Consider the following 27,501-nt stretch of genomic DNA (forward strand, 5'->3'; position numbering starts at 1 on the left):
TAATCTTAATTGCATGCAGTTTTTGCCCCCCAGCTAAGTCTAGACTTGAGTTGCATTATAAGATAGGATCCCTCTAAATCCTTCAGAAATGTTTGAGGGATTAAAAAAACCCTACAAAAGACTCAGCACTTAGAAGTAATCACCAGACAATTACTCTTGACCCAGCAGTCTTTCCTGTATTCTTTTACCCCTTGTTAAGACTTCTTATTTTTCTAATCTTATACTATATTTTATTATAAAGTGATACATATACTGTGGAAAACAAAAAGGAATAGAAGCTCTACCCCTATGACTACACAATAAAAGTACTATAAACACTTTGTCTGTATTCTCCCAGTTTTATTTTTAATTGAAATATTTTATTGAGAGAATCGTATCATGTATAATTGTGAGGATAGAGAGAACCATTGTGCACTGTGCCAGGTTCCCTCCCAGGTCCCCTCCCTCATGCTAACATTGTGCAAAACTAGTAAATATCATAACAAGGATATTGGCATTGATACAATTTGCCTGTTTGTTCTAGTTTCCTCAATTTGTTTGCCTGTGCATTATTTGTTTTCCATAGATTCTTCTGTTAGTGATGCTATTTTTGGTGTGACTTTTGTTATTCTGCCCTCAAAAAGCTTCCCCTACCCCCCTCATACCTTTGTGTATTTTCTCTAAACCTAAAAGCAACTACTTGCGAGAAAAATAGATTGAAAACAGAATTGTCAATATGAATGTAGCTTAATAGACAAGTGATTGTTTATAGCCCTTCTTAGCCAGTTGATAACTTCCGACCTGACTGCAGAATGATGCTCTGGATGGTTTCTAGCCAAGAGAGAACCACCTAGTGGTTCTCAATAGTGTCTGAAAGAGTGAAATAAATGTTAGGTTGCTTGTAATTTAAGCAGAGCCGAGTAAGTAGAAGAATAAATATACAGGAAAATGCCAGTAACAAAGGGCGCTTTGAGGTCTCTGCTCTGATTCTCGAGTATTTTTCTTAGTGGGTATTGGTCCTCTTACGCCCCTTCTGTGGACAAGTAACCAAAAAGATACTTACTCCCCTGGTCAGTGTATATGAGGTCAGTGGATTTTCACTGGTCATACATACAGGTTTTCATATGTGGTTTCCTGGTTCTCTGGGTTGCTAGGATTTTCTAAAGGTAATGTGTTACCTTTATAATCAGAAAACACCCCCCACCCCCGCCTTTTTCAATTTTGAAATGTGAAAAGGAGAGTAACAAATGAAGCTTAGGAAGGAAGTTGCTTTAGAGTAACTGAATTTAGAAAGCACGAAGAGAACAGGAGAGAAGCCAGGATGATGGATGCTGGTCATTATGTTGGATGCACATGGAAAAGAAATAAAAGTGGAGAGAGCTGCCAAGGGCCTCTTTCCAGACAAATAGAAAGTCCTGAGAACAAGAACTAGTTAAGGATCATTGCGGGTTAGGGTTCCAGTAGTGAGAGAAGAGAGCTCGTTCTGCTCAGAATAGAATCTCTTGGGCTCTCCCTAATGAAAAATAACTTTTGAGTTCTAGCTGTCTGTATTCAGCAGCTCTTAATAACATGAGAGCAAAAGGAAGTTACTTAAACAGGAGAATGTTTATCAAGCCTGTTACAGTGGCAAAATTGTTTTTAGCTTAATCCAACTTTTACTGAACATTGGTTTGAAGGTCTTAGATAAAGTGGTAAGAAAATTAAATGACTGCTAAAATATTGGAAGAGATAGTTTTATTCCATTTGCCAATGTGATTGATACATCTAGAAAACTGAGTTTAAAAAATTGCATGTATATGAAGGGGGTCGGGCGGCTGGGGACTGTGAGGTATCTCAGGACAGTGAGCAGAGTGTGAACCTGTCTGTATTAAAAACACGCAGTGAGAATCCATTCATTAATACTTGCACGTGCTTGGAGAAAAGTTTGAAAGAGCAGACTCGCACTGTTTGCATTGGCTGTGTTTTGTTTTTTTCATTATATCTTGATATTGTACGTATGGCACATGTGACTTATAATTTTCAAGGAGAAATTTTACATGTGATTGAGTCTTTTGGTATTAAGGAAGGTTTGCATCTCCTAGTGATTACATTTTGATTAATGGTACCCTTAGTGCCCTTCGTTCGGGGCTGTTACTCTTAATTCCCTCTGTAAGCAGTCCTGAAGGCGCCCAGTAATCATTTATTCCCCCTTTACCCCAGCATCTGATTTGAACTATTCTCAGTTGATATTTCTAAAACGGATCAGCATGATTATTCCATTTTGCAAAACTCTTCCCGTTCTGTCTCCCAGACCCCCTTTTGGTAGTTGTACTCTAGATCTATAGCATATGGTCTCCTATAAAACCACCCTTTGTCTTAGACCTACTGATAAATATTAATGCCCCCCATAGTTCCTCCCTAAGGAGGAACAGTATCCCCAAGGAGTACTGCTTATCGACCAGTATCCTGTAAACTCACAGAGCATGTTAGTAGTAGTTAAGCTTTCAGCCTTTCTGTTCGAAGGCCATTTTGTCTGCATATAAAAATCTTTGGGTCCATTTTCTTTTTTTAAGTAATCTGCATGTGTTTACTTCTCTGCTGGGTTCTACTGATATCATCTATCAGAATCACCTTGAGCCTTGACTCTGCTTCCTCCCACACAAATGCTGATGCCACAAGCATCTTACTAAGCACTTGTCGGTGCTTGTGCCTTCAGTGTCCTACAGGGGCTTTGTCCCTGGGTTTTAGTTGTTGTCTGAGGGGGTGTCCCTGTTAGTTCTACTAGCCTTGCAGGTCTGTTTATTTCTGTGTTGGGATTCAGAGAGAGGGAGACACTGCTGCCGCCATCTCCCCATAATAACCCAGCCAGAGCAACCTCCAGAAAGGTATCTGATTATATCATTCCCTCCCCCTCACTTTTAAAAAAGTGAGTCTTAAGATTCTCTGTTAGGAAAACATTCAAACATACGGAAGTTAGTATAATGAGCCGCTATGTATCTGTCACCCAGTTTCGGCAATTACAAGCTCATGCTCCATCTTTCAACCCCCCGCACCCTTTAATTCCTTTGGCTCTGATTTGTTTTGAAGAGCATCACAGTAAATACTTTTTTGGATAAAACTGAAAACAAACACTCAGGGATCAGAAGAGCCAGACCACCTCTTCTTTGGACTCAAGAGAGGAAGGTAAGAACAAGGGAAGGAGAAGGTGCCATCCAGAGTGTGGGCTCAGGTGCCCATTGCCTGGGGGTACATTCAGGGTACAGTCTCTGGGATAGCTCTGTTCAGTTCAAGGAGCTCCAAGTCAGGGCTTGCAGCAGAGAGCTGGGTGTGTCTTGACGTGGGGAGTATTTTCTACTCCCCTGAGTCTTAGCCTGACTTGGGGCTGCCATGTAAAAACCTTCCAGATATGCCAGCCTTTTACCAGTTCCTTCCTAGTTTACAGGAAAGACATAGGGAATCTGGCTTCCATCTAGGATGGAATATAGCCTTCTTCAAGAATCCACCACATCAGAAAATGTCACTGCCTGCAGGAGAAGGAGGAAGAAAGAGGCACATAGTTCCAAGAAATGTTTCTGCCTCTCATATCCAGCCATTCCCTGGGTATCATAGCAGGAAATTACTCATTACTGGAAAATCACCCATGAGTTTTCTGTTGAAGAGGTCAAAGAGAGAGCAGAGAGAGTTCTCAAAGCCAGTCGGGTCATTGGTACTTCCTTAGGCAGTCATTATTTTGTTTTCCACTGCATCCTCATGCTGTATCTATTTTAAATTCATAGCTTTCACCATGGTTCCTTCTGACCCGTTCAGGGCACGTTTCTCAGCAGGTGCTTACTGAGGGTGAGTGTCTGCGCCTTTGAGTTGGGGAGGCTCACATACCATCTCTCTGGAGAGCCACTCCAGCCCCGCTGGCTGGAGGCAAGGTGTTTAGGAAGCACTGGGTGTGCACTGAACACTCCTGGAGTCTGGGGACACAGACCTGGATCTGGACCCTTTCTCTTTTTTTTACCTTTAAAGTGACAGCAGGAGCTCAGAGTGCCACACGCAGCCGGCTTCTGAGCTTGCTCGAGTGGAGCATGTCTGTGTGCCATCTCACCCAGCCCTTTACCAAGGTTCCTTGCAAGCAACAGTTCCAGAAGAGACTGGGTGAAATAGCTTGGACGTAACTATGATTTATTTCCTCTCAGTGACGCCATCCAAAGGCTGCAAGGAGAGGCAACCTGTCGACAGTGCCAGCACTCACTCTCTTTTTCCTCTGCATCAAATGTGACTGCTCCACAGTGATTCTTGAAGTTGCCGTTTTCATTTTTACTAACTTTTGCATTTTCCTGTAGAATAGATTTCCCCTCTGCTCAGTACTTTGTACTTAGCAGTATTTGTGGCTGCAGGTGTTTGCCCTTCTACGTGGGAACTCATTGAGGGCAGGGACGCTGACATAGCTGCCTGGTACAACTGGAGATGCAAGGACAAAAACTGACTGCACGTGCAATGTTACAGTGCACTCTGGATTCTGAAGGTGATCCTCAACTTGGGGTCCTGCGCCTTTGCTTTAAAAATGCATGTACTGGGCCTCCCCGGTGGCGCAGCAGGTTGAGCGCAGCGCTATGAAGCTGTCTGCAGCCTTTGCAGCACTGGTTCAATTCCTGGCCGGCCAGGGAGATTCCCACATGGCACGGCAGACCTCTCCTGTCGTGCCCGCTGCTCCCCTCAGCAGTGTATTTCGGTTGCCTGCCTGTTCTGCTCCCCGCTTTGTCTCTAGTGAATCCTTTCACCCCCCACACCTCTGGCCTGTACCCCAGCTCTTGTATAAAAATAAATAAATCTTAAAAAAAAAAAAGAAAGCATGTACTTGGGTGGTGCCTTTAAGAGAGCCTTACAATTCTGGCATTTTAGCTATCCTGTCCTCTAATGACTGTATCTCAGTGAAATTTTATACTCTGCTTCATGTAATCTTAGGAAAATTGCTTCTCAGCACAGTAGGAAAACAAACATTCTGATAGTGATTTCTTGTCAAGCTTATGTGTTACTGTTACGTAGAGACATAACTGGATTTAGTGTTTTGAAAGTTTGTTCTTTATCTTGGTTTTTGCAAAATTTTGTCTAGTTGGCCCTAGGGATTTCTTTTCCTGCTAGTCTAATGTTGAGGTCGTCATTTTGTGAGCCTTGGGAGGAAGACTAGCTAATTGTAATATCCTTCAAGGATATTGCCTATGCACCAGCGTCAGTTATTTATGTAATAATAGTGACCCTGGTCTGTATCTGGCGATGAGTGTATGGATTTTGGTTCCTATATAGTTTTAGTTGAGGCATTGAGTTATTGAGCAAACCCTCTTGAGGAAGGATTTGGCATCCATCAGCCTTCAGAAGCTTCTAAAAATTGATCATACGTTATTAGCAAAGGTTTATTACTGCCTCCTTCCTTTGTATACGAAATGTATTTTTTATGTATTCAGCTCTGAGAAGGCTGATGACCAAAAGATCTTGCAGCTGTTGCCCAGGGCTTATGACTGGAGAGACAGGAGGCATAGAACCTTTTAAAGAAATCCCATCGCTCATTGAGGAGGTGGAAGATGCACTGACTTAAGATACTGCTATTTTATCCTTTTATGTTTGAACTTTGAAAGTTCTGAATATTATTTAAACTTTCAAAGTTGCTTTTTAAATAAATATATAATCAAATCAATTGCTTCACTGGAAGTTAGTAACAAGATGACTAATATGGAGAACTGGACTTTAAAAAAAAAAAACAAACCAAAAGACTGGTTTGCTTATGGACATGGCAGCCAGAATGAATTTAATGTTTTTAATTTTTTCTTGTTTCGCTACAAGTTTATACACATAGTAATACATACCAGATAAATATGGGGGGAATTTGTACCACAAATAGCAAAATTCATGTTAACTACAAAAATACCACTGTAAATTTTTTAAATCCAATATATTTTTATCTCTGGTGTTCCTCTTGATCTTTCATTTGCTAAAGAGTTGCAAAGAATGAATCTAGCCTACATCATCTTAAAAAAAAAGCTACCTAATTGTAATGGTTCCTCTGTCTCTGAAAACTAGCAATTTGTTCATTTTGAAATCTGAATTCTCAGATGCAGCTGCATTTTGTTACTATTTGAATTTAGGGAGAGGAGGAAGTTCTGTAATACAGTTTGAGCTACTGTAGTACACAAAGATCACACTGAACACAGTGCAACTGTTCAACTAACTGAACCACAGAAACACCTATTCTTAGCAAAGTATGAGACTTAAAGTTTTTTTTTTTTTATTTTAAGAGGCATAGTAGAAAATTGTAGAAGGAAAATAAGCTCTAGAGACATTCAGATTAAATGTATTTTTTAAAGGTGATATTGCCATACTAGACTTCTAAGAAGCAATAAAGGAATTTGCAGAGGAAAAGGCCAATAGGTTTGAATATGTAAAAATCTAAAACTACTTTTAAGCCTTTATTATATAGGTATTGCAAATTTTCTGAAGAAAAAATTGAAAAACAATAGAAAATAAAAATCTCTGCTAATTCTGCCAGGTAGAAAATTCTGTTGTCACGATGTTGACAGTTTCATGATGTCCCCTCACACGTACATTTAATTTTCTATACATAGACAGTTTTTAAATGTACAAATACATAAAGTAGAAAAGCACTTTCCCACAGAGAAAGAACTGATGGTTTAAAAACATGTAAAAAGCTTATAAAAGAAAAACACTAATACTCAAAAATACGGATAGACAAAAGACAGACGGAGCGCCCGCGGCCTCGGTGGGTGGTGGCTGCCCCCTGCACCGCACAGCTGTTGGACAGGACAGACAGGCCCTGCTTTATGTTTGATGTAACATCTTGAGGCATAATAATCAATACAAATTAAGATGTGCAAGAAGCATTTTTCACATTTAGTTGAACTTTGAGAAATAATGTAGGAGATTATGTGTGTGAACTTGGGACACACACATGTTTCTTCAAGATACCTCAAAAAAAAAAATCTAACAGTGAGGAATGAGATTGATAACTACATTGAAATTAAGAACCTTCTGTTTATCGGAAGATACTGTCAACCTTAGGTTGTTTACAAAAATAGCCCCCAGTTCCTCCCACTCCTGTCTGCGTGCCCCTCTGAGTGTGAGTGTGACTCCCACCAAGAGCCGGGGAATCCCTTTTGTGAATTTGTTCCAGGCCGTGTGACTTGGCCAATAGAGTATTGGCGGAGGTGACTCAAGCAGATACCTACAAAAGGGTCTTTCCCTGTCTTGCTGCTTTTGAGAATGTTACAGTTGATAGCAGGTGAACAAGCCCAGGCTATCCTTTTGAATGATCAGCAACATGTGGCCTGACTGTTGCCCTCACCCTTGTCAACAGCCAGCCAAGCATCAGATATATGTGTAAAGTCATTGGTTCAGCCCAGCAGATCACAAATGTGTTTGTGGGCCCAGCCAACACCACATGGAATGGAAACAAGCCATCCCAGGTAAGGCCAGCCCAAAAGGCCAGCAATCTCTGGAATTGTGAGCGGACAAGTTTGATATACAGCAAAAGCTGACTGATAAGGAGAAAGATAATTTGTAGTGGCTGTGAGCACCAAAGGACTTGTGTCCAGAATACATGAGGAACACTGTCTACCATCATGGAGGAGACAGACAACCTGATAGGAAAAAGTAGACAAGGCTACTATGATCTGATTCCAACTATGTGACATTCCTGGAAAAGACAAAACTATGGAAACCATAAAAATATTCAGCAATTGCTAAAGGGCTTAGCGAGGAGAGCGTGAGTGTTGACTAGCTGGAGACGGGGCTTTGTAACAGTGAAAATACTCTGTGTAATACTGTAACGGCAGACCCGTGACATCATACAGTTGTGAAAACTCATAGAATGTACACCACCAGGAGCAGCCCTTCCTCCAGAACCATCGGGGCTCTGTGGTGTCTTGCGTGAGTGTTACCACTTGTTCAGATGTCTTGTGAGTAGGTGTGGCCAGTTTTAGTGCCCATGGCTGCCCTGGATCATGACCAATGCTACCAGTTAACAGTTTTTCAGTGCTGATGCTATGAATTAGCTGCTTGAAAATAACAAAATTGGAGTGGTTTCGAAGTCATTCCAATGCTGTTGCTTTCACTTGCCTTGCATTCAGATTCGTTTTCTCGAGTAGGAATTTCAAGTAACCCTGAGTATTGACTTAGTGGAGAAAACTACAGGCTGTGGGCTCGTGTGGATTTTTGTCTCTTCCCACCTCATGATGCCCTGGTCTGGGTGCTTTATTCTTTGCTGGAACCCTGGAATAAATCCACAGGAAGAGGCAAAAAGAAAGAGGCAGGTGCAGATAGAGGTTGGGACATTGAGCCACTCCTTCCTTTCCAAGCAGATCAGACTCTGGGTGGTAGGGAGGGCCTGTGTCTGCTGCCTGGGGGTTTAATCTAACTGTTGACCATAAGTCCTCTGTGACCCCCAGCAAGCGCGTGTTAAGCTGGCTGCCTTCCCACGGGTCGAAAGGTCTAGTTCGGCAGAACTTCTCCTTTTCTTGTTCATCTTCATCTCCTTGGTGCCGCCACAGTAACTGAGCTCAATAAATATTTGAATGAACTGAAGGCACTCACACAATGACTGTGGACCTTGCTTCCTTAATCCACATACACAGGGTTCTTTGGAAAACCATGCGGAAGAGCTTGGTCACTGGTTCCTCTCTCCCCCAAATTGTTATCTTACTTCTGTGACCACTGAAGAACTGTCATTTCAGATGCTTTTGGGCATTGACCATCCCTTGCACTATTTCTTCTTCATCCCTGGTCCTTCAAGTAGTATATAGAAAAGTATTGTACCTAGTGAGTATCTAGGAAACTCATTTGGTTGATAATAATTCAGAGGCCTTTTCCTTAGTTATGGTAACAGACTCTTATGCTGCTCTTGGAATACTAAAGGCATTCTAAACCAAAGGTAGTTTGTTTTTGTTTCCTCCTGTTCATACTCCTAAATCACGTACACAAGTATCATCCCAGTGTTAGGAGTTTCTCAGGTGTCTCGGAGTAGCATGTGGGTTTCTAAGGTCTCTCCCTGTGGCCAAGCTCAGGGGAGTTAGCCGTGGAGGGAGGACGGTGGGGGCTGGCAGTCTGGTTCCCTGTAAAGGAAGGTGTGAGCCTTTGCTTTGAGATGTCTGCCAGCCTCTTGTCTCCTTAGTCAGCTTCACCACTGCCCTCCAATGAAGTGCCAAAACCCCAAGGCCTGAAATTCTTAAGCTGTCCCTATGGAAAGCAGAAGGTGAATAAAACAGAAGTGAAAGTAGATTCAATTTTTTTAGACTGTTGTTTTACAGGAATGGTTTTGTGGTTCTCAGCATTTAAAAAGATACTGGTTCCAATAGGTTTTATTGACATCAATTACTGTAAGTCTGATTCATTCTCTGCTTATTGATTTCTGTCCAAGGTGAAACTCATGACATTTAACAGAAAATGTAAGTGATTTTAAAAACAAAAAACAGATACTATTAAGGACTAAAAATAAGGTTTCAAGTCAGTAACACGTGAAAAGGCAATTTTTATACCTCTTTCTTTATGATTCTGTTCTATGTATAAATAATACAAAGATTCCAGTAACGGTTAACTATAATGAATGCAGAATGCTATTTCCAAATTCTTATTTAAGACCCAAATTCAATTATTCTGCATTGATGTTTTCAGTAGTGGAATACTAATCACTAAGTTCTCTTAGAAATAAGATCCTGCATTCCCAAATGAATCGTACTGTTGCATCTAAAGAATAATTTTCAGTTCTGAAACATAATAAGACCATAATAAATCAAAACTAGCTACTAACCACAAGTGCATAAAATGACCTTGTGGGTGAGTTAGGGTCACCACCAATGTTAGGTGGTCCCTTTCTTATATTTTTAAGAGTTGAATGACTGTATGGTATAGAGTTGTTTAAAAAAAAATAAGTTGGTGATAATGTTAAAGCTCTCCTAAGCTTCCAAAAGACACTAGTTTACTTGGGAGATTCTTTTTTTTTAATTATTTTTTTTAAAGATTTATTTTTTATTTATACAAGAACTGGGGAACAGGCCAGAGGCACGGGAGGGTGAGAGGATTCACCAGAGACAGAGTGGGGAGCAGAACAGGCAGATGGACCGAAAGCACTGCTGAGGGGAGCAGCGGGCGAGACAGGAGAGGCCTGCTGCACCATGTGGGTATCGCCCTGGCCAGCCAGGAATTGAACCAGCGCTGCAGAGTCTGCGAACAGCTTCACAGCGCTGTGCTCAACCTGCTGCGCCACCGGGGAGGCCCATACTTTGGAGATTCTTTATCTATAATACGTTGCAGCTTTGCCTGGACCCTCTCATGTCAGGGTACTGAAATATTTTTCAGGTATGTGTTGGGGCCTTTTCTCTCTGTGTCCAAAGGGCTCCCTTGTGCTTCCTGTCTCTCCACGCCATACCTCTTTGTGCCTTGGTGGATTTACTTACCCATTGTGTTCAATCCAGAGTTTACCCTCTCTGTTGAATGGTTCTTTAAATTTCCCTGATTGTCAATTTCACTTCCAAGATTTCTCATTTATTGTTACTTACAATGGTTTCATTTCTCCCCGTCACATTTTTTATACATAATTTCTTCATTTAAACCCTATCACAAATAGATTTCTCTCTTAAAGTGCCTGACAGACTATTCAGTAAATTTCATGGGGAATGGTTTCCTTTTTCTCTTTGGGTTGTTAGCTTTTTAGGCATTAGTTTTGTGGTGTTTGGGGCACTGTGGTTGTGGGCCATTTGAGTGGGAGGTCTTCTGTTTCCTTTTCAGTTGCTCCCGTTCTATTTTTGAGCCTAGCTGTGCACTGTGCTTCCCTCCATGTTTAATTCACTCCTTTGTGCTCCGAGCAGAGGGTTCACATCAAAGCACGAGACAGGCCCTACTCTGCACCAGATGTTCCCCTGCCATCTTCATGAAGGGGGATGCCTCCTCCTTGCTGCCCCCACCCTCTCATTTGTGAGGAATTTATAAAGCAAATTGATTATGCTTTTTTCCATGTCATTTCCAAATGTTCATAATTGTGCTGTTAGTGATTTGTAACTCCATTATCTTTTACCCTCGCCCCAACCCAGTGTACGAGATGACCGGATACGTCCTCAAGCTCTGGCAGGGATGATTACTGTGTATCCTGCTGCCTTTTGAATCCTGACCAGTTCAGTTCCTTCCTCCCTCCTCTGTCTCTTTCAGCTGCTGCGTAGGATCTTAGATGTTTAGTTTAGTTTTTGGCATCTTTTTTCATTCTATACATAATCATTTTAAAATTTGAACCAAAGCAAGCTTGGTAGTGCTTAGCTAAACTTTAACCTTTTTTTTTTATTCTGGGCATTGTAGTTTAAGTTTAATAATGTTGATTATGACAATTCTTACATATTGACTAATGTGGAAATAAATATTTTTCTAAGGTTTTTTTTATAGCAAATTATATTCTGTTAACTTCCACATATGAAGAATACAGCATTGAAAGACATTTGACTTGAAAGATATTTCCCAACTCTGATAGTGATGATTTGTGTGTTTATTGGAATATACTTGTTATACAGAAAGTTTATGTTCTCATTTATAATAAGATTTCTGATTAAAAAAATTTGTTCAACATATATTACTTGGAAGATTTGGTTTCTAGAATGTGAAGCTGGTCACCCCTCCCCCCTTCTCTGTATTTTTGAGTTCCAGGAAACACCCTGTGTGTTCACTTACTGCATTTTAAATTATTGCCTTGATTGTACTTCTGCATTTCCCTTCAGTCTAACTCTGTCCAATTCTGAGAGCCAGTAGCTTCCATAAAGCACTAGGTGACAGCTTGAATAATCAAACTAGGTAACTATTTGTAAAACAGGGAAGGATGTGGACGTTGCATAGAAGATTCAGAAGGTGCTGAGGGACTTTGTAGTTCACCATTATTCTAGCAAATAGAAAGTACCACTGAAGTATTTCTTCCTTTAGACTTTTGAAACAGGTAACTGTTGGGACCATTAAAAAAGAACACCAAATGGGGCCTCCCTGGTGGCGCAGTGGTTGAGCGCTGGGCTGCGAGGCTGCCCGTAGCTTCTATAGCACCGGTTCGTTCCTGGCCACCGGCGAGGGTCCCACATGGCGCGCAGACCTCTCCTGCCACCCGCTGCTCCCCTCAGCAGTGTACTTCGGTCCTTCTGCCTGCTCTGCTCCCCGCTCTGGCTCTGATGAATTCTCTCACCCTCCTGCGCTTCTGACTGTACCCAGGGCTTGTATAAATAAATAAATAAATCTTAAAAAGAAAAAAAAAAAAAAACACCAAACGCTTTCTGCTCTGAATCCATGTTTCGGTAACTGTTTTGGTGCTATCTTATCAGGAGGCTCTGTGGCCCAAATGCAAAAACAATAAAGACAGCAATTCTGATGACTTTCATTTTGTAACAAGTAATTTACAAAGTAGGATTAGGTCAGACATTTGGCTTTGCTTAAACATACTTCCTTTCAGAAACACTTCTGTTCCATAAAATGACGCATATTGTGATAGAGATAAGGTCTCTTTGGACTTTGGGAGCCTTTAGAACCACTTGTTAAGTCAGGATAGAGAGGTGAGTGCTTTGGCCCTTCCCGTCAGCCTCCCCACTGCTAACAGGGTACTCTGTCTCCCTCCTTACTTGTCATATAGTTTGGAAAGGAATAATGCATTTTACCACAGAACCAGTAGGAAACGTTCCACCATTTGTGGCACTGAAGTGAAAGGGCTGTTAATACTAACCTGCTGTGTTTAATTTAATGAAGTGATTGCTATAAACATAAAAGCATTTCATGCCTGTGTGTCTTCAAGGAAGATAGAAAGCTCAATAAAACATTGTTAGCTTTTCACTCAAGTTTGACTTTCTGCCTAATTGGATTTGGGAAATATTTAAATAATGGATAATGAGCTGCTTTCCTGAATAAATACAAAAATTGATTGGCTCTGGGCTCTTATTTATTCCAGAGCTTCATAGTATGCTAGCTTTGTATGCTAGCTTCATAGTATGCTTTGTAGTCTTTGGGAGATCATTTAGCTTGCAAAATGCGTGGGAGAGAATGGGAAATCAAGAACTACAGCTATAGAAATTATCCAGGTGATCTTGGCTTCTGCCCTTCCTTGCTTCTTACAAGATTTCCAGGCCAGCAAATGTTTTGTTTAAAACTGTAGTGAGCGTTTCCAGCTCTGCTAAGTCATAATTTTGGAAGAACTTGTTTGTTTTTCCTCCGTGAAAATGCTTCACTATCAGATGAAACATATAATTTGGAGTGCCCAAACACCTGTATAAAATGTTGCAGTGTGACTAAAACCACTTCTCTGTAAGCTCTGGCTTGATGTAAACCTGCTTTAGTAGCACATGACCAGGTGTGCCTTTGACACTGTTACATTTGATGTTTTATTCCATCACATTTCTGAAATCTGCAGTAAAAATAGGAAGTGTGGGCTCTCAAAAAGCTGGTAAAGAACTGACTTCAGTGATGAAGGGGAAAGGTAAAGCATCTGCTTCCTATGGGTTGACATTTAATCTCCCCATGGCAAAAATGTCTAATTCAGTGTGATTTCCATCCTAGAAATAATGAGGTACACTTGGAATGATTCTTTGAATCATGAAATGTCCCTTGTTTTTGTAAAGGAGAGAATCCAGGAACCTGTTTCATGACAAGTTCATTGCTTCCCTTTTGGCTTGGCCCCTAACTTCACGCAGCACGCGTCGTCCCATCATCCGCTTTCAAGCCTTTATTCTGGTTGCTCTTTGTGGGAAGGTCACATCGTCGACTGGTAGAATGTTTAGTCTTTGATCGACATAATAAAAGATCTTTAGGAATATTTTATGCTTGTGACGGAAGTTTCATTGAACTTGTTTATTGCGCGTCTGTAACTTTCAGAACATTATAGAAAATCTTGAAAGCAGAGGAGCGAGGTTATATTATACATTATATAATGTATAATGTATTAGATATTATATACAGAGGAACCAGGATAAAAATAACTGCAAACGTCTTGTTAAATGCTTCAAATGAAAAGGCAATAGAATGACAACTTGCAAATGGAGGATGGCAATCATGATATGCCAGTGAAAATACCTTTCAAAAAACTGACTTGACGTCCCTGACATTCATCCAGCACCGCTCCCCACAAGGCTAGAATATGTATGTTCTTTCCACGCGAGCGAGGAGCATGTCTGTCTGGATGGGGTTGCGTGGGGGCATGCCACACACAGCTGTCATCTTGAGATGGCCTTTGCTTTTCTCCTTCATTGTTCCTTCTCCTGGGATCTTTCGGTCACAGTATGGTGGACAAAGGCACGTTGTTGACATCGCTGCAGCGTGTCATCCAGCCTGGCTTCTCTCTCACGGTCTGGCACATAGCTGTCACCCTGAACACCTCCTTGCCAGTTGTTGTGGAAATTTCCTTTGCCTTTACTTTTGTGTTGGACTTTTCCTTTCTGGATATCTTACATCTTTCTCTTTCTTGGTTTATTTCTTTACTCAGGTGGGAGGCACACTCCAGTGGGCTGCTGAGGAAAGGGAGCATGGATGGTACAGTTTTTGAGAACTTGCCTATCTGGAAATGTTTTTGTTTTCCTTTCTCACTTGATTACCGGGTTGGATATAGAATTCTAAGTAGGAAGTCCTTTTTCTTTAGAATTTTGAAGTCAGTGCTCCTTTACTGTCCAGCCATCAGTGTTCTTGCAAAGTCTGAAGCCATTCTGAACCCCTTAGCCTGTGAAAGTCAGTTGTGTTTTCTTCCTAGAAACATAAAGAACGTTGTTGTGTAGGAATCTAGAATTCCACCAGGCGCAGGGAGCCCTCGGAGCCCTTGTGATGGCCTCGGCAGCCCTGATTAGCCCTGGCCCTCTCAGGGCTGGTAGTTGCACTCCCTGGTGCCAGTGCTGTTTGCTCTTCCCTCTTGTCTGCTCAGATCCTCCGGCTGGCACTCTGCCTCCTGATTTGTTTTCCAGAAAATAGTTCTCCAGATTTCTGCGGAGGCGTTAGGTGGCAGTCACCCAGTCACAAGGAGGGGGCCCATGGAGTGGGGATCCAGCTCTTCTCAGATAGCTCACCCTCTCCCCTGCGCGGAGTCCTACCCTCTCTTCCAGGGGGCAGCACTCTCTGAGCCGGGGAGGATGGCTGTGGAAGTCAGGGTGGCGGTGAGCTTTGCTCACTGCCGGCTGGTCATTGAGCATCCTCAGGCCTGCCAGTTCCAGCTCCCAGGGCCCCACTGCTGTTGCCTCCTCTCGTTCTCCCCTGTGGGCACTATACTTTGTTTTTCAAGTATAGCAAAATGCACATAACAAAAACTTAAACCATTTTAACCATTTTCTGGTACACAGTTTAGTGACATCCATATTGTTGTGCTGCGTTACCTTTTGATAATAATAAAATACAAGTTAAACGGGAAGGTTGTGTCATGTGATGATTATGGTGTTTTAGGAGCATAAAGTGAAATGTGGGATCAGCCAGGCTGGACGCTCCTGTGGGTCGTCTGTAACAGGCATGTCCTGGGGATTTGGTGAGCATCTCCTAGGAAAGCAGATGGATAGTTTGTTGATAGGAAAGTGCGGTTTATCTGCTTTTAATCACTGCAGATTTAAAGAGGTTACAGATGGCGCTCCCATCTTGGCGCTCAGGGCTCTCCAAGATCTGGCCCTACCCACTGTGTGCTCCTCCAGCCGTCTGTCCCTGCCACCCACCCACTGTTCCCTGCAGAAGACGGGAACTCCAGCCCCCAGGCCCTGTGTGCTGGGTGTTCTGAGTGGAATGCCCACCCCTCTTCTGTCTCTGCCTTCTTCCACTCCTTTTCCAGCTCCCAGCCCTGCCACTTCCTCCCCCCAGACATGTGGCTGTTCCTCTTATGTTTTCCTCCCATGACCTTGTACATGCCTCGGAATTATCACCTTGCATTTCCCACACTGCCAGGCTCTCTTTGATGTCAGATCCTGCACTGGGTCTCCTTCAGTGCCTGGCACGTTGCCCATACACGGTTAAATGTCTGGAGGAATTCCTGATACCAGAGATTTCAAAAGAGAACTCTTTCTCCTTTTCTTGTAGGATATCCGACACGAAGCCAGTGACTTCCCATGTAGAGTGGCCAAACTTCCTAAGAACAAAAACCGAAACAGGTACAGAGATGTCAGTCCCTGTAAGTATTCACATCGCCATTACTGTCTCACTGCTTCCGTCTCGGGGGTTCATAGGTCCAGGGCCTGCCAGTCCAGCTTCTTTGCCCCAGGGTTTGGTGGGCAGTAGAGGTTTATGACTTGATTGTTTCCTATAATGAAGGCATTAGCGGCTTAGAGTAATGGTTCATTTTTCCACCTCTGTAGAGGGACTGAGATTTCTGGCAAGTTGAACTAAGTTCAAAGACGTTGGCTTTGATGATTTTTCTGATGACTCATTTTCCTGCCAGCTGAAGCAGAGGAGAGCAGGCATCACCTCCTCTTTTCCCCTGACTCGGCAGCCGTTATCGTTAGACCCTGGGCATCGTGTTGGGCTGTGGCGGTGCCCTGCACGGGCGTCAGGGGCAGGAGCTGTGTCCCCACTCTCTGAAGACATGCGTCACCTCTGCTTGTTGAGTCCTCCTCACCCCACCCCCACCATCGTCATCACTTCTAGCGCTCTCATCCCGCGAGCTCTCGGTGTGCCTGCTGGCCTCTGGCAGCCCCTCTGCCTTCTGAGTGATTGGCTCGCAGTCTGCTGATCTCTCAAAAGTAAATAACTAAACGTGTTAGAATTTGTGTGAAGCAAGAAAAACTGGAGCTGAGTAAAGGACATGAACTTTGCAGCCTCCTCCAGTCACAGAAGCCTTTTTGACTCAGCTCCAGGGATTTTAGACACCGTGAGCCCGGGGCCATACCTGCTCACAGCTCCCACGGAAGTGTTCTCTGCCAGGGCCATCAGCAACATGATGGGTCAGACACAGGCACTTCCTGCGTTCCACACCAAGCACACTGCCCGTGGCCATGGCTGGGCGCTTTCGGTGCATTCTGTAGGAGAGTGGGCCGTGCAAGCTGCCCCGAATTGTACAGCACCCTGGTTCCTGGTGGGAGAGTGAAAATGCACCCAGAGCAGCACGACCTTGCCCGGATTGTGTCTCAGCCTGCCACTTACAGCTGCATGGCTCTGGGCAAATTGTTCTCTTCTCTGATCTTCAGCAAAAGAGCAGGCACGGCAATCTTGGGGGATTCCGCGAAAAGGAAATAAAATAACATAAGCCACTTAGTGCAGTGTCTTGCTCATAGAGGTTGGCTGTGATTGAGGCAGTTGTTACTGAAGGTGCATGCCAGAAACAGCTAAAGTGCACTTCTAGGTCATCAAGTGATACCTGATGGCGCCCCAACACCTGATACTTTTGACTTAGCACGTCTGGGCTGTGGCATGGTGTAGGTTTCATTAAAACAGAGCCTCAGCTTCTCCTGGGATGATTCTGCCATGAGGCTCTGGCCAGCGCTCTGGGCTTGAAAGAACAGCCACTCCTTGGTGTCTTTCACACGATGTGGGGAGGTACCCCACATCTCTAGTTTTTGCTGTACTTTGCTACATTTTTGATCATTGCTCATGTAATTGATTTTATGAGCGAGTTTTACATAGAAAGAAAAGCACTTTTATTGTTCCAGGGAAACAGTTCCCAAACTTTCTACTCCCAATCTCAGGCCTCATGTTTTTCTTTTTCACTCTTACCACCACTCTCTAGTAGAAAAAGTAATTTGTTTTTAAGGTTATGGGGGAGGTGGGGAGGATGATTCAAGGTAATCTTGTTGTCTTCCACGTGGCAAGCGGAAAGCCCAGCGCTCAAGAGATGGATTGTTTGCCCAACTCACCCAGGCCTGTTTGAACCCACTCATGTAACCTACCAGTGCCACGCAACATAGTGTCTGGTTTTTTGAGATCTTTTTTCTCCATGACCCACTTACATATTACCCAAGTATTTAAATTTAATTTAAATCTGCAGGGTGAGAAACATTATTCTAAAAGTGGCTGATTTTCCAAAACATCTCATTGGAATTCTTAGTACAAAAATCCCCAAATCACTTACACACACACACACACACACACACACACACCAACTTCTCCTTCCTGTTGGGACTGGGGGGATGATACTGTTTATGGATGTTCACCTGAGTTCATTGTCCCCTGCAATGTGCCAGAAATAAAAATACCTGCTTGCTCTTGTTAGCGGCACTAGCAGTATAAGGAAAGTGGCCCTCGGGACCCACTGCTTTTGTGAGAGTCGTGGAAAAAGAAAAAAAGGTGATTGTGCTTTTTCGTGACCCGAACAAGTCAGAATTTCCAAATGAAGGTTATTTCTAAAAGTTACATTGACGATACTTTCAGTGTTTTGGATTCAGTTTATTTTTCCCAGTTAAACTTGCTTTTAAATGTCTTTGTGACAAGTTCTGAATTTGAACGATTTAGAATCATTTCAATTCATCATACTTGAATCTAAAAAAAACTTGTTGAAAGAATTCAAGGTAGATGATGACACTGCTGTATATACCAGTCATTTATCTTCAAACCATTAGGTGGTTAGATTGAAGTGTGATCATAAATTCTACATATTATATAGTTCATTGTACCAAATAGGCGTGTGGGGACTGGAGGAATTTTGGGTGAATTTGGTTCCCTATTAAAAATTGAAGCTGCTATATATTTTTTTTACTCTATAAAAATATATATTAGGCCTCAGAGAACAGATTCCTTGACACACATAGTATGGTCTAAGTATCATAAGATGACAGGCCCTAAGAACAGATTTCTCATATAGGATGGGATTATGCTGTCGTGTAGTTTACTTCTGCTGTTGTTAGGATTTTTTTTTTCAAACATGTCAAAACAACCTTTCTGAAAATACTGTTCCAACCCCACATTAATGACTAATCTCAATTAAACAGCACAGCCTCAGTCAGCATGAGTGTCCTCAAGCCATCCATTCACCTTCCTCAATTTCCCGAGAGGTGCCCTGCTTGTACAGACACTTGGTCCTCCAGGATTAACCTCTGAGGTCTGGTTTGCCTTTCAGTTGACCATAGTCGGATTAAACTGCATCAAGAAGATAACGACTACATCAATGCTAGTTTGATAAAAATGGAAGAAGCCCAAAGGAGTTACATTCTTACTCAGGTAAATGCATTGTCTGAATTCTTTTTAATGGTTTTGCTTTATTTAATGTCAGTTTAAGGGCTTTTGAGTACTGTTATCCACACCTCAGATAAAATGGGTCAAAAGCTTTAGAAGGGCAGGTTTTAAATAACCCAAAAAGCAACAAGGAAGGAATAAAATCTTCTTTCAGAGATTCAGTTTGGCTGTAACACTGATCTTTTCTGGGAAGTGTGACACTGCTGGGCTTAAAGAAAACAGGTCCCAAATTTGCCCATGACATTTTGACACAGGCAGCAGAGCCGTGGCTGGAGGAGGGCCTAGAGCCATGTCCGTTCCATAGGTCCTGGCCTCTGAGCCCCAGGTGCTTCTAACAGAAATCTAAGAGGCTGAACAGTAGGCCTGGCGTCTTGTCCAGATAGCCATTCAGAATCCCTCAGCTTGGTCCTCATTCTTTGGCCCATGAACAAGCACACAAAATCACTTTAAATTCCCGTTTGCATCTTTACGGAAAAACCCTAAGAGTGGTTTAATAACTGATTTTCTTGCGAAGCCACTGTATATGACCCCAGAGGCCATGGGTATCAGGGAGGGGGAATAAAAGAGTCTTTTTAATTTTCTCAAGTCCTGTCTGTTACCAGCAAATTGTCCTCGACATTCTGTCTTTTTAATCATAATTTTCACTTTCTCATTTCATATCAGTTTAATCAGTCTGACATATGACTGAGATATGGGGTGATTTGGAACATCATTATTTTGCTTAGTATTGGGGAATTAAAATGATGCTAAAGCAAAAGCTCAGTGAGCAAAGACTGCTTTGGGACAGGGTGTCAGATCAGGAGCACTGTGGTCCTCCTCCACCGCCCCTTCATCCTGTCCCAGTCCCTCCCCACCACCCCCATACTGGCCCAGTCAATCGACTGGGGTGCCTCCTCGTCAGCATGGAACATCAGCCCATCTGTGTTCAATCCTGGGGAGCCCCTGAGTGAGTTCTTGGTTACATGTGTAGGGGGTAGGCCTTTCCCAGGCCCTCAGCCCATGGTCTTCCCGGCACCTGGGAGGGAGGAGGGGGAATCGAAGGGCTGAGGGGTTGATAAGGAGGAAGATCCCTGCTGGTGACAAACCAGTGGGAACAAGTTGAGGCAAAGTGTTTCCTGGGGAACTTCTCTTTTTCGAAGTCAAGTTTCTTAACTTCCTGATTTCAGCCATTCAACTTTGGTGTGAGGTCAAGAAGCCCAAAGCAAAGATTGGGGTGTATGATGTCATGTGGAGTGTTAAATCACCATAGAAGCTTGCACACCACTGTCCTCCCCACTCCCCTGCCCTGGCATTTACCTGGCACATCAGACTTCCTGTCTGTTTTGTAAGGTGGTGTCACAGATGTGCCCAGCTGTTTACATGGTCTCCCTTAGCCCTGGAATTTACAAAAGGATCAAAGCAACTTAATCCCCCCAGATTGAAGCACTTTCCAAGGCACAAAACCCAGTTTTTATTTGCAGCATTGTTCATTAAGCAAATAATACAAATCCATGTCTCGCTCTTTAAGAGCCAGAGATGTAGAGAATAATGAGTTCCTGCTTTCGCCACCCCGTGAAGTGTGGGCTAAGTTTGGTCTATGATTTCAGCTCCGCAGACCCTGGGCTAGGGGAGGTTGACAGGCTCGTAACCACTGAGCTGCAGAGTGCAGCTGGGGAAGGCCCAATGACCAGCTTTCCAAGCCGGAGGAGGGCAGGCCCCCGTGGCCAGCCCGGAGGCTGCCTGTCGCCTGCCTCCCAGAAGCTGTTTTCCTGTGAGTGGAGGGGAAAGGGCTACACGGGTCACCCTCCTGCCTGAGTCACAGCAGCATGTCCCGATGAGCTCTGGGCAGAGTATGCATGGCCTCTCCTGTGCCCCAGGAAGATAAGGACAGACTTCAGGGGGAAAGATTGAAAGACTAAGGAGAATTTGGATGACAATGAGTGAGAAGGGAACCCGGTCTAGAAGTGGTGCTGACTGGAGGAGGTGACATGTCTGATGTGGAGGTGAGAGACGATGTCCCTCCCAGGGACGCGCTCCAGGCATTCCCACCCTGCATGCAGTAAATGTCTGCGCCCATCACCGGCTGGGCTGGAGAGGGGTGGACTCAGAAGATACCCCACCAGGACCCGGGGTCACTGGGCCCTGCACCCATCTGACTGACCATTTGCGTGTCCACATCTCTTCCTTGGCTCAAGGATGAAGACTGTCGGTCGTCACATTTACCATTTTTAGTAGCAGTAAAATAGCTTGCTGCTTTCCAGGTGCAACGGCAGGGCCTTTGTGTACATGAACATAGTTAATTTTCACAACCTCAGCAATTGGCTCTGCGATTAGTCAGGTGAAACAAGTAGGGGAACAGGCCTGGGACAGTGGGGTGACTTGTCCAAGGTCACATTGATGGTAAGTGATTGGTGCTGGGATTCAAACCTCCAGCAGCATCAATGTGGGGGGGGGGTGACACCCCACATGTTCTCACCCACACTTGTAGTTTTGCCCCATGTCCCACCCATCCTTAGGAGTGGAGCTCAGTGGATCCCCTCATCCAGCCAGAACCAACAGAAAGCAGAGTCAGCATTTTCTCTCCCCTTGGTCAGTCCTGGGCCAGCCCTGAGATGAGGAAATGATTGCTCCCCCTGGTAGAGGATAGATTCCTGGTTACTGCTAGGCAGGGGATGCGGCTCCCCGTCCCAGCCCCGGCTACCTCTGCTGAAGCTGGTGCGGACCGAGGGTACTGTCCCCAGCTACCAGCAAAGGCGGGCTCGCGCTGAGGTCATGGGTGACGTGGCATTCACTTTGCTGCCGGTGTGTTTGCAGGGCCCCTTGCCCAACACGTGCGGTCACTTCTGGGAGATGGTGTGGGAGCAGAAGAGCAGGGGCGTGGTCATGCTCAACAGAGTGATGGAGAAAGGATCGGTAAGTCCTGGCCCCCTCCGCCGTGTGTGTGTCTGTCCTGGTCACCACTCACAAAGCTGGCGTTTCTGTCTAAGTGTATTTCCTTGAATTGCTTTTATATTTCTTTTACGTGGTGTCTTTTTTATTAAAACAATTAAAGAAGCAATAGAGAACTACCTGGTTACTGCAAACAAGCTAGATAAATAAGTGACTTAAAAAGAGGAAAACAATAAGATCACCCTTGACCTCTCAGCCCCACCAGCCGGTGTCTGCAGTGTATGTTCTTCCGTCTCACTGCCCCCGGGGCCGGGACCTTCACCTTGCGGGGCTGTGCCGCACGGCCTTGTTTCGAGAAGCTGGTTTCTGCTGTGCCCTCGCCATGGCTGCTTTTCTGACTCCCACTGACAGAACTTGGGGCAGCCCCACGCTTTTTGTTTACTCTCTGTAAAATCTTTAGACTCCCAGTTCCTGGCCACAGCTCTCTAGTGGGGGGTGTTGTCTGCTTATGTGCTTAATGTTGGCCTCGTGCTGTGCTTCCTCCCATGTGCTCCCCCGCTCTAGAGCAGCCCTGGGAAATAGCTGGACCAGAGGTGTGCGTTTGTTCGGGCCTCCACCCGAGGTGGATCTGTTCCTGTAGCTACCTGCTGGCCTCTTGCCTGCTCCCTTCCTGCTCCCTTCTCCATCCTGCCGTCAGGATGATCTTTCTGAACCAAGTCTTACCACTTCCAAGCTGAAAACCCTTTTGGGATTCCTACTGCTTCCCCAAACCATGCCTGGGCAGGCCCCAGTTAGCCTGGACCCCAGCTCCCATCGCTGGCTCCCAATTCCAGTCACCGCACCTTTTTGTTTGTTTTCAGTTTCTTTCTAGACTTTCTGGCTAAGGCTCCACTTCTGGCCGGCTTCCGAAGGCTTCACTCATGCCAGCCTGTGGCTTGTGCTGTCCCTTCCCCACTCAAGGCCCGTCTCGCGTGTGCGTGTGGGGTGCGGTGCGGGCTGGTATTCAGCACAGGGACTAGATGCCACCACCGCCCGACTCCCTGGCGCCTGCCCCCCTCTGCTCTCCAGCCTCAGAGGTGGGGCCCCAGAAAAAGGTGAGCTGAGGACTGGAGGCCAGGAGCAGAGAACTGTGTGCCCAGGCCTCCGGGTGCCGGCCATGTTCTCTGGGCTCCCGCTGCTGTCCTGGTGTAGAAGCCTCCTCTGAAGCAGCGCGCTCAGGTTCCAGAGGTCACAGTACAAGTGAGGGGAGAACCCTCACGTCAGCGGAAGCATTCCCCGCTAAACCTCTCCCCGCACAGCGCCGCTCCCGTGAGAGATCCTCCGACGAAGCGTGTTTTCCGTGTTTACAGACCACGCGTTGGGTTGCCCCTGCCGACTTTTCTTAAAGGAGAGTCTTTATTTGCTCAACAGTAACAGATAAAGGGCTTGCCTGAGTGTTCAACCGATGACTTGCGCTTCTTAGGAAGACTATTCTTCAGTGAAAGTGGTTTTTAACTTTCTGCTTCGGTGGCTTGATTAGTAAAACGTGAAGTCACAAATACAAAGCAAACCCCCACCCTCACCACTGTTGTCAGCAGTTTTGAAGAAAGAATCATTGGCTTCCCACAGCACACTCCGCCAGGGAAAGTGAAACGTGGTGGCCTCAGCACCGCTGGCTTCAGGCTGGTTTTGTGCCGGGGGGCTGTCCTGTGCATTGCGGTGTTGAGCAGCATCCCTGCTCGTGCCCCCGGCGGTCTCCCACCCGAGGCTGACCGTGACCAGACCATAACCCCCTGCGCGAGCCTTCCCCTCCGTGACTCTGCCGTTGGCCGGGAGCAGACACGGCTAGTGGCTTTGCTGTGGTTTCCGTGACAGAGTCCCTGTTTGCCTTTGAAACTGTTCTTCCCACTCAGGTTCATTTGTGCATGCAAATCCGCGTGGAAATCAGCATGTGCGTGGACTGGGAATCTTTTAAGTTTCCTGAGGATCAGCATTTTGGTTGTCAACACTACCGCTCCCACAAGGGTCACCTAGGAAAAAATAAAAGAAACGTATTTGCTCAGCGAAACTATCAGCTACCCACAGAGCCCCTGGAAGAAACCAGCTTGCAGAGTGACTCCACATAATGCATATTTGTTTGGACTTTCCTTTCTTCACCCAACAGTGTAGGATATGCCCTTCTTATTTTTGGCAAACCTACCTGTTATCCTCTGGGGTCCCTTGCTTCCTGGAAAAACAGTTTTGCAGAAAATGATTTTGTGCCTTCTAGTAGGTCATCCAGATGGCCGGAGGGCTGTGAGTTGGATTTAGAAATGGAGTTTAGACGTGTGAGTGTGTCTGTGTAAGACCTGGTAGCTTAGACTGGGGGAGTCGCTGCTGTGTCTCTTCAACACCCTTGTTAAAGATGCCTTTGATGTCAGACGCTTTTGTACGCCGGGTTTATATCCCAGGGACCTGAGGCTTCCTGTCTCCCAGTCGGCTGAGTTAGCTCGCTCCGCTCCTCATTCCTCGGGAAGTCAGGGCGTCCGTCAGAGGATCGCCGAGGGGAATCCCACAGACTCTCCATATGGTTGCCTCACTCTTGGTTTTAGAAGCCCCAGGACTCTCTGACGTCCACCTTCAGGGTGTTAACGGCGACTGGGACAGATGCCAACATGTGGGCACTGCCATGTTGCTGTTTGGTGCCAGCCTGGGACACATTTCCTCAATTTGAATCCTGGTAAAATACTGCTTTCTAATAAAATAAAGCTCCTTTCTGTGTTAGCAGGTATCAGTTTAATTGACTAACAGGAAGTAGTGATCTTGTGCCTATTTTGTTTCATTGTGTGTGTTTAAAACAGGTTTTCTATGGGAAATGACGGCAGGCACGGCATGGCCTTTTATGGTACATCCCTAAAGGCCTTAAAAATAGTTGATTGACACAGTGTGCTAGAATCCCTCTGTTGTTGAGTACAAAGGTTTGGTCTTTACCCAGGTGGCAGGCTTATAGGCTGTATGTGCAGCTTTGAAAGTGGGTGCTTGCTGTGTGGGGTGAGGCTGCAGAGCCTCGCTGTCTTCTCTGCTCGTGAGACCTGGGAACACTGACCCTTTTGCTACCCTGCGCCCGTGCCCCATCCTCTGTCTGCTTACAGCGTGGGGTGCCTGGTCCTGCACACGTGGTCTTGAAGTTACCAGGGCAGTCTGCTCCTGAGGTCTTGAGGCTTTCCACAGGTCTAATTTCAAATGTGGAAATTCATCCCTTGCAGGTCTCTAAGGTCTTGCTTTTGGCTGCTCCACCACCTCCAGCTAAGCGTGGGGTCTTGCTGTGTAAGCGAGGCTTCCGTGTCGTGAGCAGTGGAATTGCTTCCATGCAGCTGATCAGCCGCCTTGCAGGAGTTGGCAGCTCATTATCGATGTGGGATGGTGCCCTGGGTGAAACTGGCCAATACTTTGAAACAGGCCTGTGCCCAGGCTCTTTAGAAAGCCCCATGGACCTTCTATTTGGGGAGTGTGAGGTTTGACTCTGGGTTGGCACCACACTCTGTTGCTTCTTGATTTTTTTCTCTTTTTGTTCTTGTCTGGGGAGCAGCAGGCAGTGTCAGTAGAGCCAGATGGATGGGCCTCCTGGCTCCTCAGCCCCAGGTCATACTGCAGGTTCCTGGGCCTGCTGCCAGCATCGCTGCAGTCTGGGCCCCTGCTGGCCCCTGCTCGTGCTGCTCCTCTGATGCTGGCTCCTTGGCAGTCACTGCCCAGGGAATTGGAGTCACCCTTCAAAGGCCACCTCTGCCAGAGGCCGTTTCTTCCATCGAACCTTGTCTGATCTCTCTTGCCCATAACCTCAACTGAAACATTTACCTCTCAAGTTTCTGTGGCACATCCATATCCTCACCTCCTCAGCACTTTCCCCAGGCCACTTAGCGTGGCATGGCGGGGCATGAACGGGCTCTCTCTGGGGACAGCAGCTGAAGGGACTCCTTCTGCCTGCTTATGGCATTTCAGGCACTGTCATCCTTTGCTCCAGGGGAGGTGTTGAGTGAGTTCAATGCATGTTAAATTATAGGTGTCTTGAATTTGTACCATTTACCAAAGGGCCTTGCATACACACTGGTATTTAAGTTGATGGAATTGGTGACGTCATAGAGATTCGCTCTGTCAGGACACATTGCCAGTCTTCTGCCTCACAGACCTTGCAGCTAGACCTCTTGTACCTGCTGATTTTGTCCAGAACAGTCAGCAGCAAACAGAAATGTCTGGGTTAACTGGCACAGAAACTTCACTCAAGCAAAATATGCTGCAAAGTTTAAGTGGAATTTTCTTTTTAAATTCTAAATAAAACCAAATCTTTGGAAGCTGGCTGCTTTAATGAGCTACACTTATATCAAGCCCAGCAGTAGTTTCTGAAATTACTGCACTCTCGTGCATCAGAAGTATGGTCTGAACCTAACCAAACCAGTATGAAGGAGTAGGCTGGGCCAGTGGGTGATCCCAGGCCCCAGAGGAGCCCCTCTCCACACCACCTCTACTTCCTGCCGTGCATTGGAGGACAGCCCTTCACGCTTCCATGCAGCTTCTCCTGCCTTATTGTCAGGTGACCCATCCTTTTCCCCAGGGCCAGGAGTCAAACCGTGCTGAGAGCACCGTCAGCCTTGATATCCTTTGAAATGGCTCCATTAAGAAGTTGGTAAGAGACTGAACTTTCTGTGCCATCTGCCCTCGCCTCCTAGATGACAGGGAAGGGACACCCATGTGGCTGGGAAGTTTGGGCTCTGTCCAGTCCTACTTCTGGTCCTGGGCTAGAGCCTCCCCCGGAGGCAGGCAGTTACACCAAAGGTGACTTCCAAGGTCAGAAAACCCTGGACCCTTCAGGTTATCATCGAATCTATGGGAGGGACTCAAACCTCCTGTGATAGGAAAATAATCATTTACTCATAGTAATTCTGTGTTATTTTCTCCCCTAGTTAAAATGTGCCCAGTACTGGCCGCAAAAAGAAGAAAAAGAAATGATCTTTGAAGACACAAATTTGAAGTTAACATTGATCTCTGAAGATATAAAGTCATATTACACAGTGCGACAGCTAGAATTGGAAAACATTACAGTGAGTATGGCCTGAGCATCATGCCCTGCTTGAGGTGGATCGCCCTTTGGGGGACATTCCCTGATGCCACTTTTTCCTGGGTTTCCATATCCTGAATGAGGTGCGGTTGGCACTATGGTGAGCAGAGCTTGCCTGCTAACCAGGGTCCCTGGGGGGAGGGTCGTAGATGCCAGAGGCCCCTTCTGCTCTTAGCACTGGTCAGCAGCAGCTCTTAGGGGAGCGCACACGTATCCATGGCTGGCCGTCACCCCGAGGGATTTTCAGGTAGCCTGCACTGCTAGTCCTGCAGAGCTGTGTCTTCTTCCCTTCCTCACTGTCTTTAGTCTGAGCAGGGGAGGAAGGGCCTTCCTGGGCTGCCTCCAGTTTCATAGCAAGTGTTAAATGTTCTCGGTGAGGTCTTGGGTTTATTTGTTGTGGAAACATTCATAACCCCAGCTGCCGACTATCATTAAAAGATGATCTTAAAACCTGGCAAAGCAGCACCGCAGACAGCTCT

General features: G+C 45.3%; 1 protein-coding gene across 2 annotated transcripts in view; it reads left to right on the plus strand.

Annotated features, from left to right (window-relative positions):
* Positions 1 to 27,501, plus strand: part of PTPN1 (protein tyrosine phosphatase non-receptor type 1) — a 62,313-nt gene that overhangs the window by 27,025 nt on the left and 7,787 nt on the right. For both annotated transcript variants that reach the window (XM_054698192.1, XM_037500294.2), the window contains exons 2-5: positions 16,000 to 16,090; positions 18,968 to 19,068; positions 21,877 to 21,975; positions 26,868 to 27,005. In XM_054698192.1, the coding sequence (XP_054554167.1) occupies positions 19,033 to 19,068; positions 21,877 to 21,975; positions 26,868 to 27,005 (273 nt within the window). In that variant the 5' untranslated portion in view covers positions 16,000 to 16,090; positions 18,968 to 19,032. The remainder of the gene's footprint in view (positions 1 to 15,999; positions 16,091 to 18,967; positions 19,069 to 21,876; positions 21,976 to 26,867; positions 27,006 to 27,501) is intronic.

Source organism: Talpa occidentalis, unplaced genomic scaffold (genome assembly GCF_014898055.3).
Source record: "Talpa occidentalis isolate TD23 unplaced genomic scaffold, MPIMG_talOcc4v2.1 talOcc4.10, whole genome shotgun sequence".
Classification (NCBI taxonomy): Eukaryota; Metazoa; Chordata; class Mammalia; order Eulipotyphla; family Talpidae; genus Talpa; species Talpa occidentalis.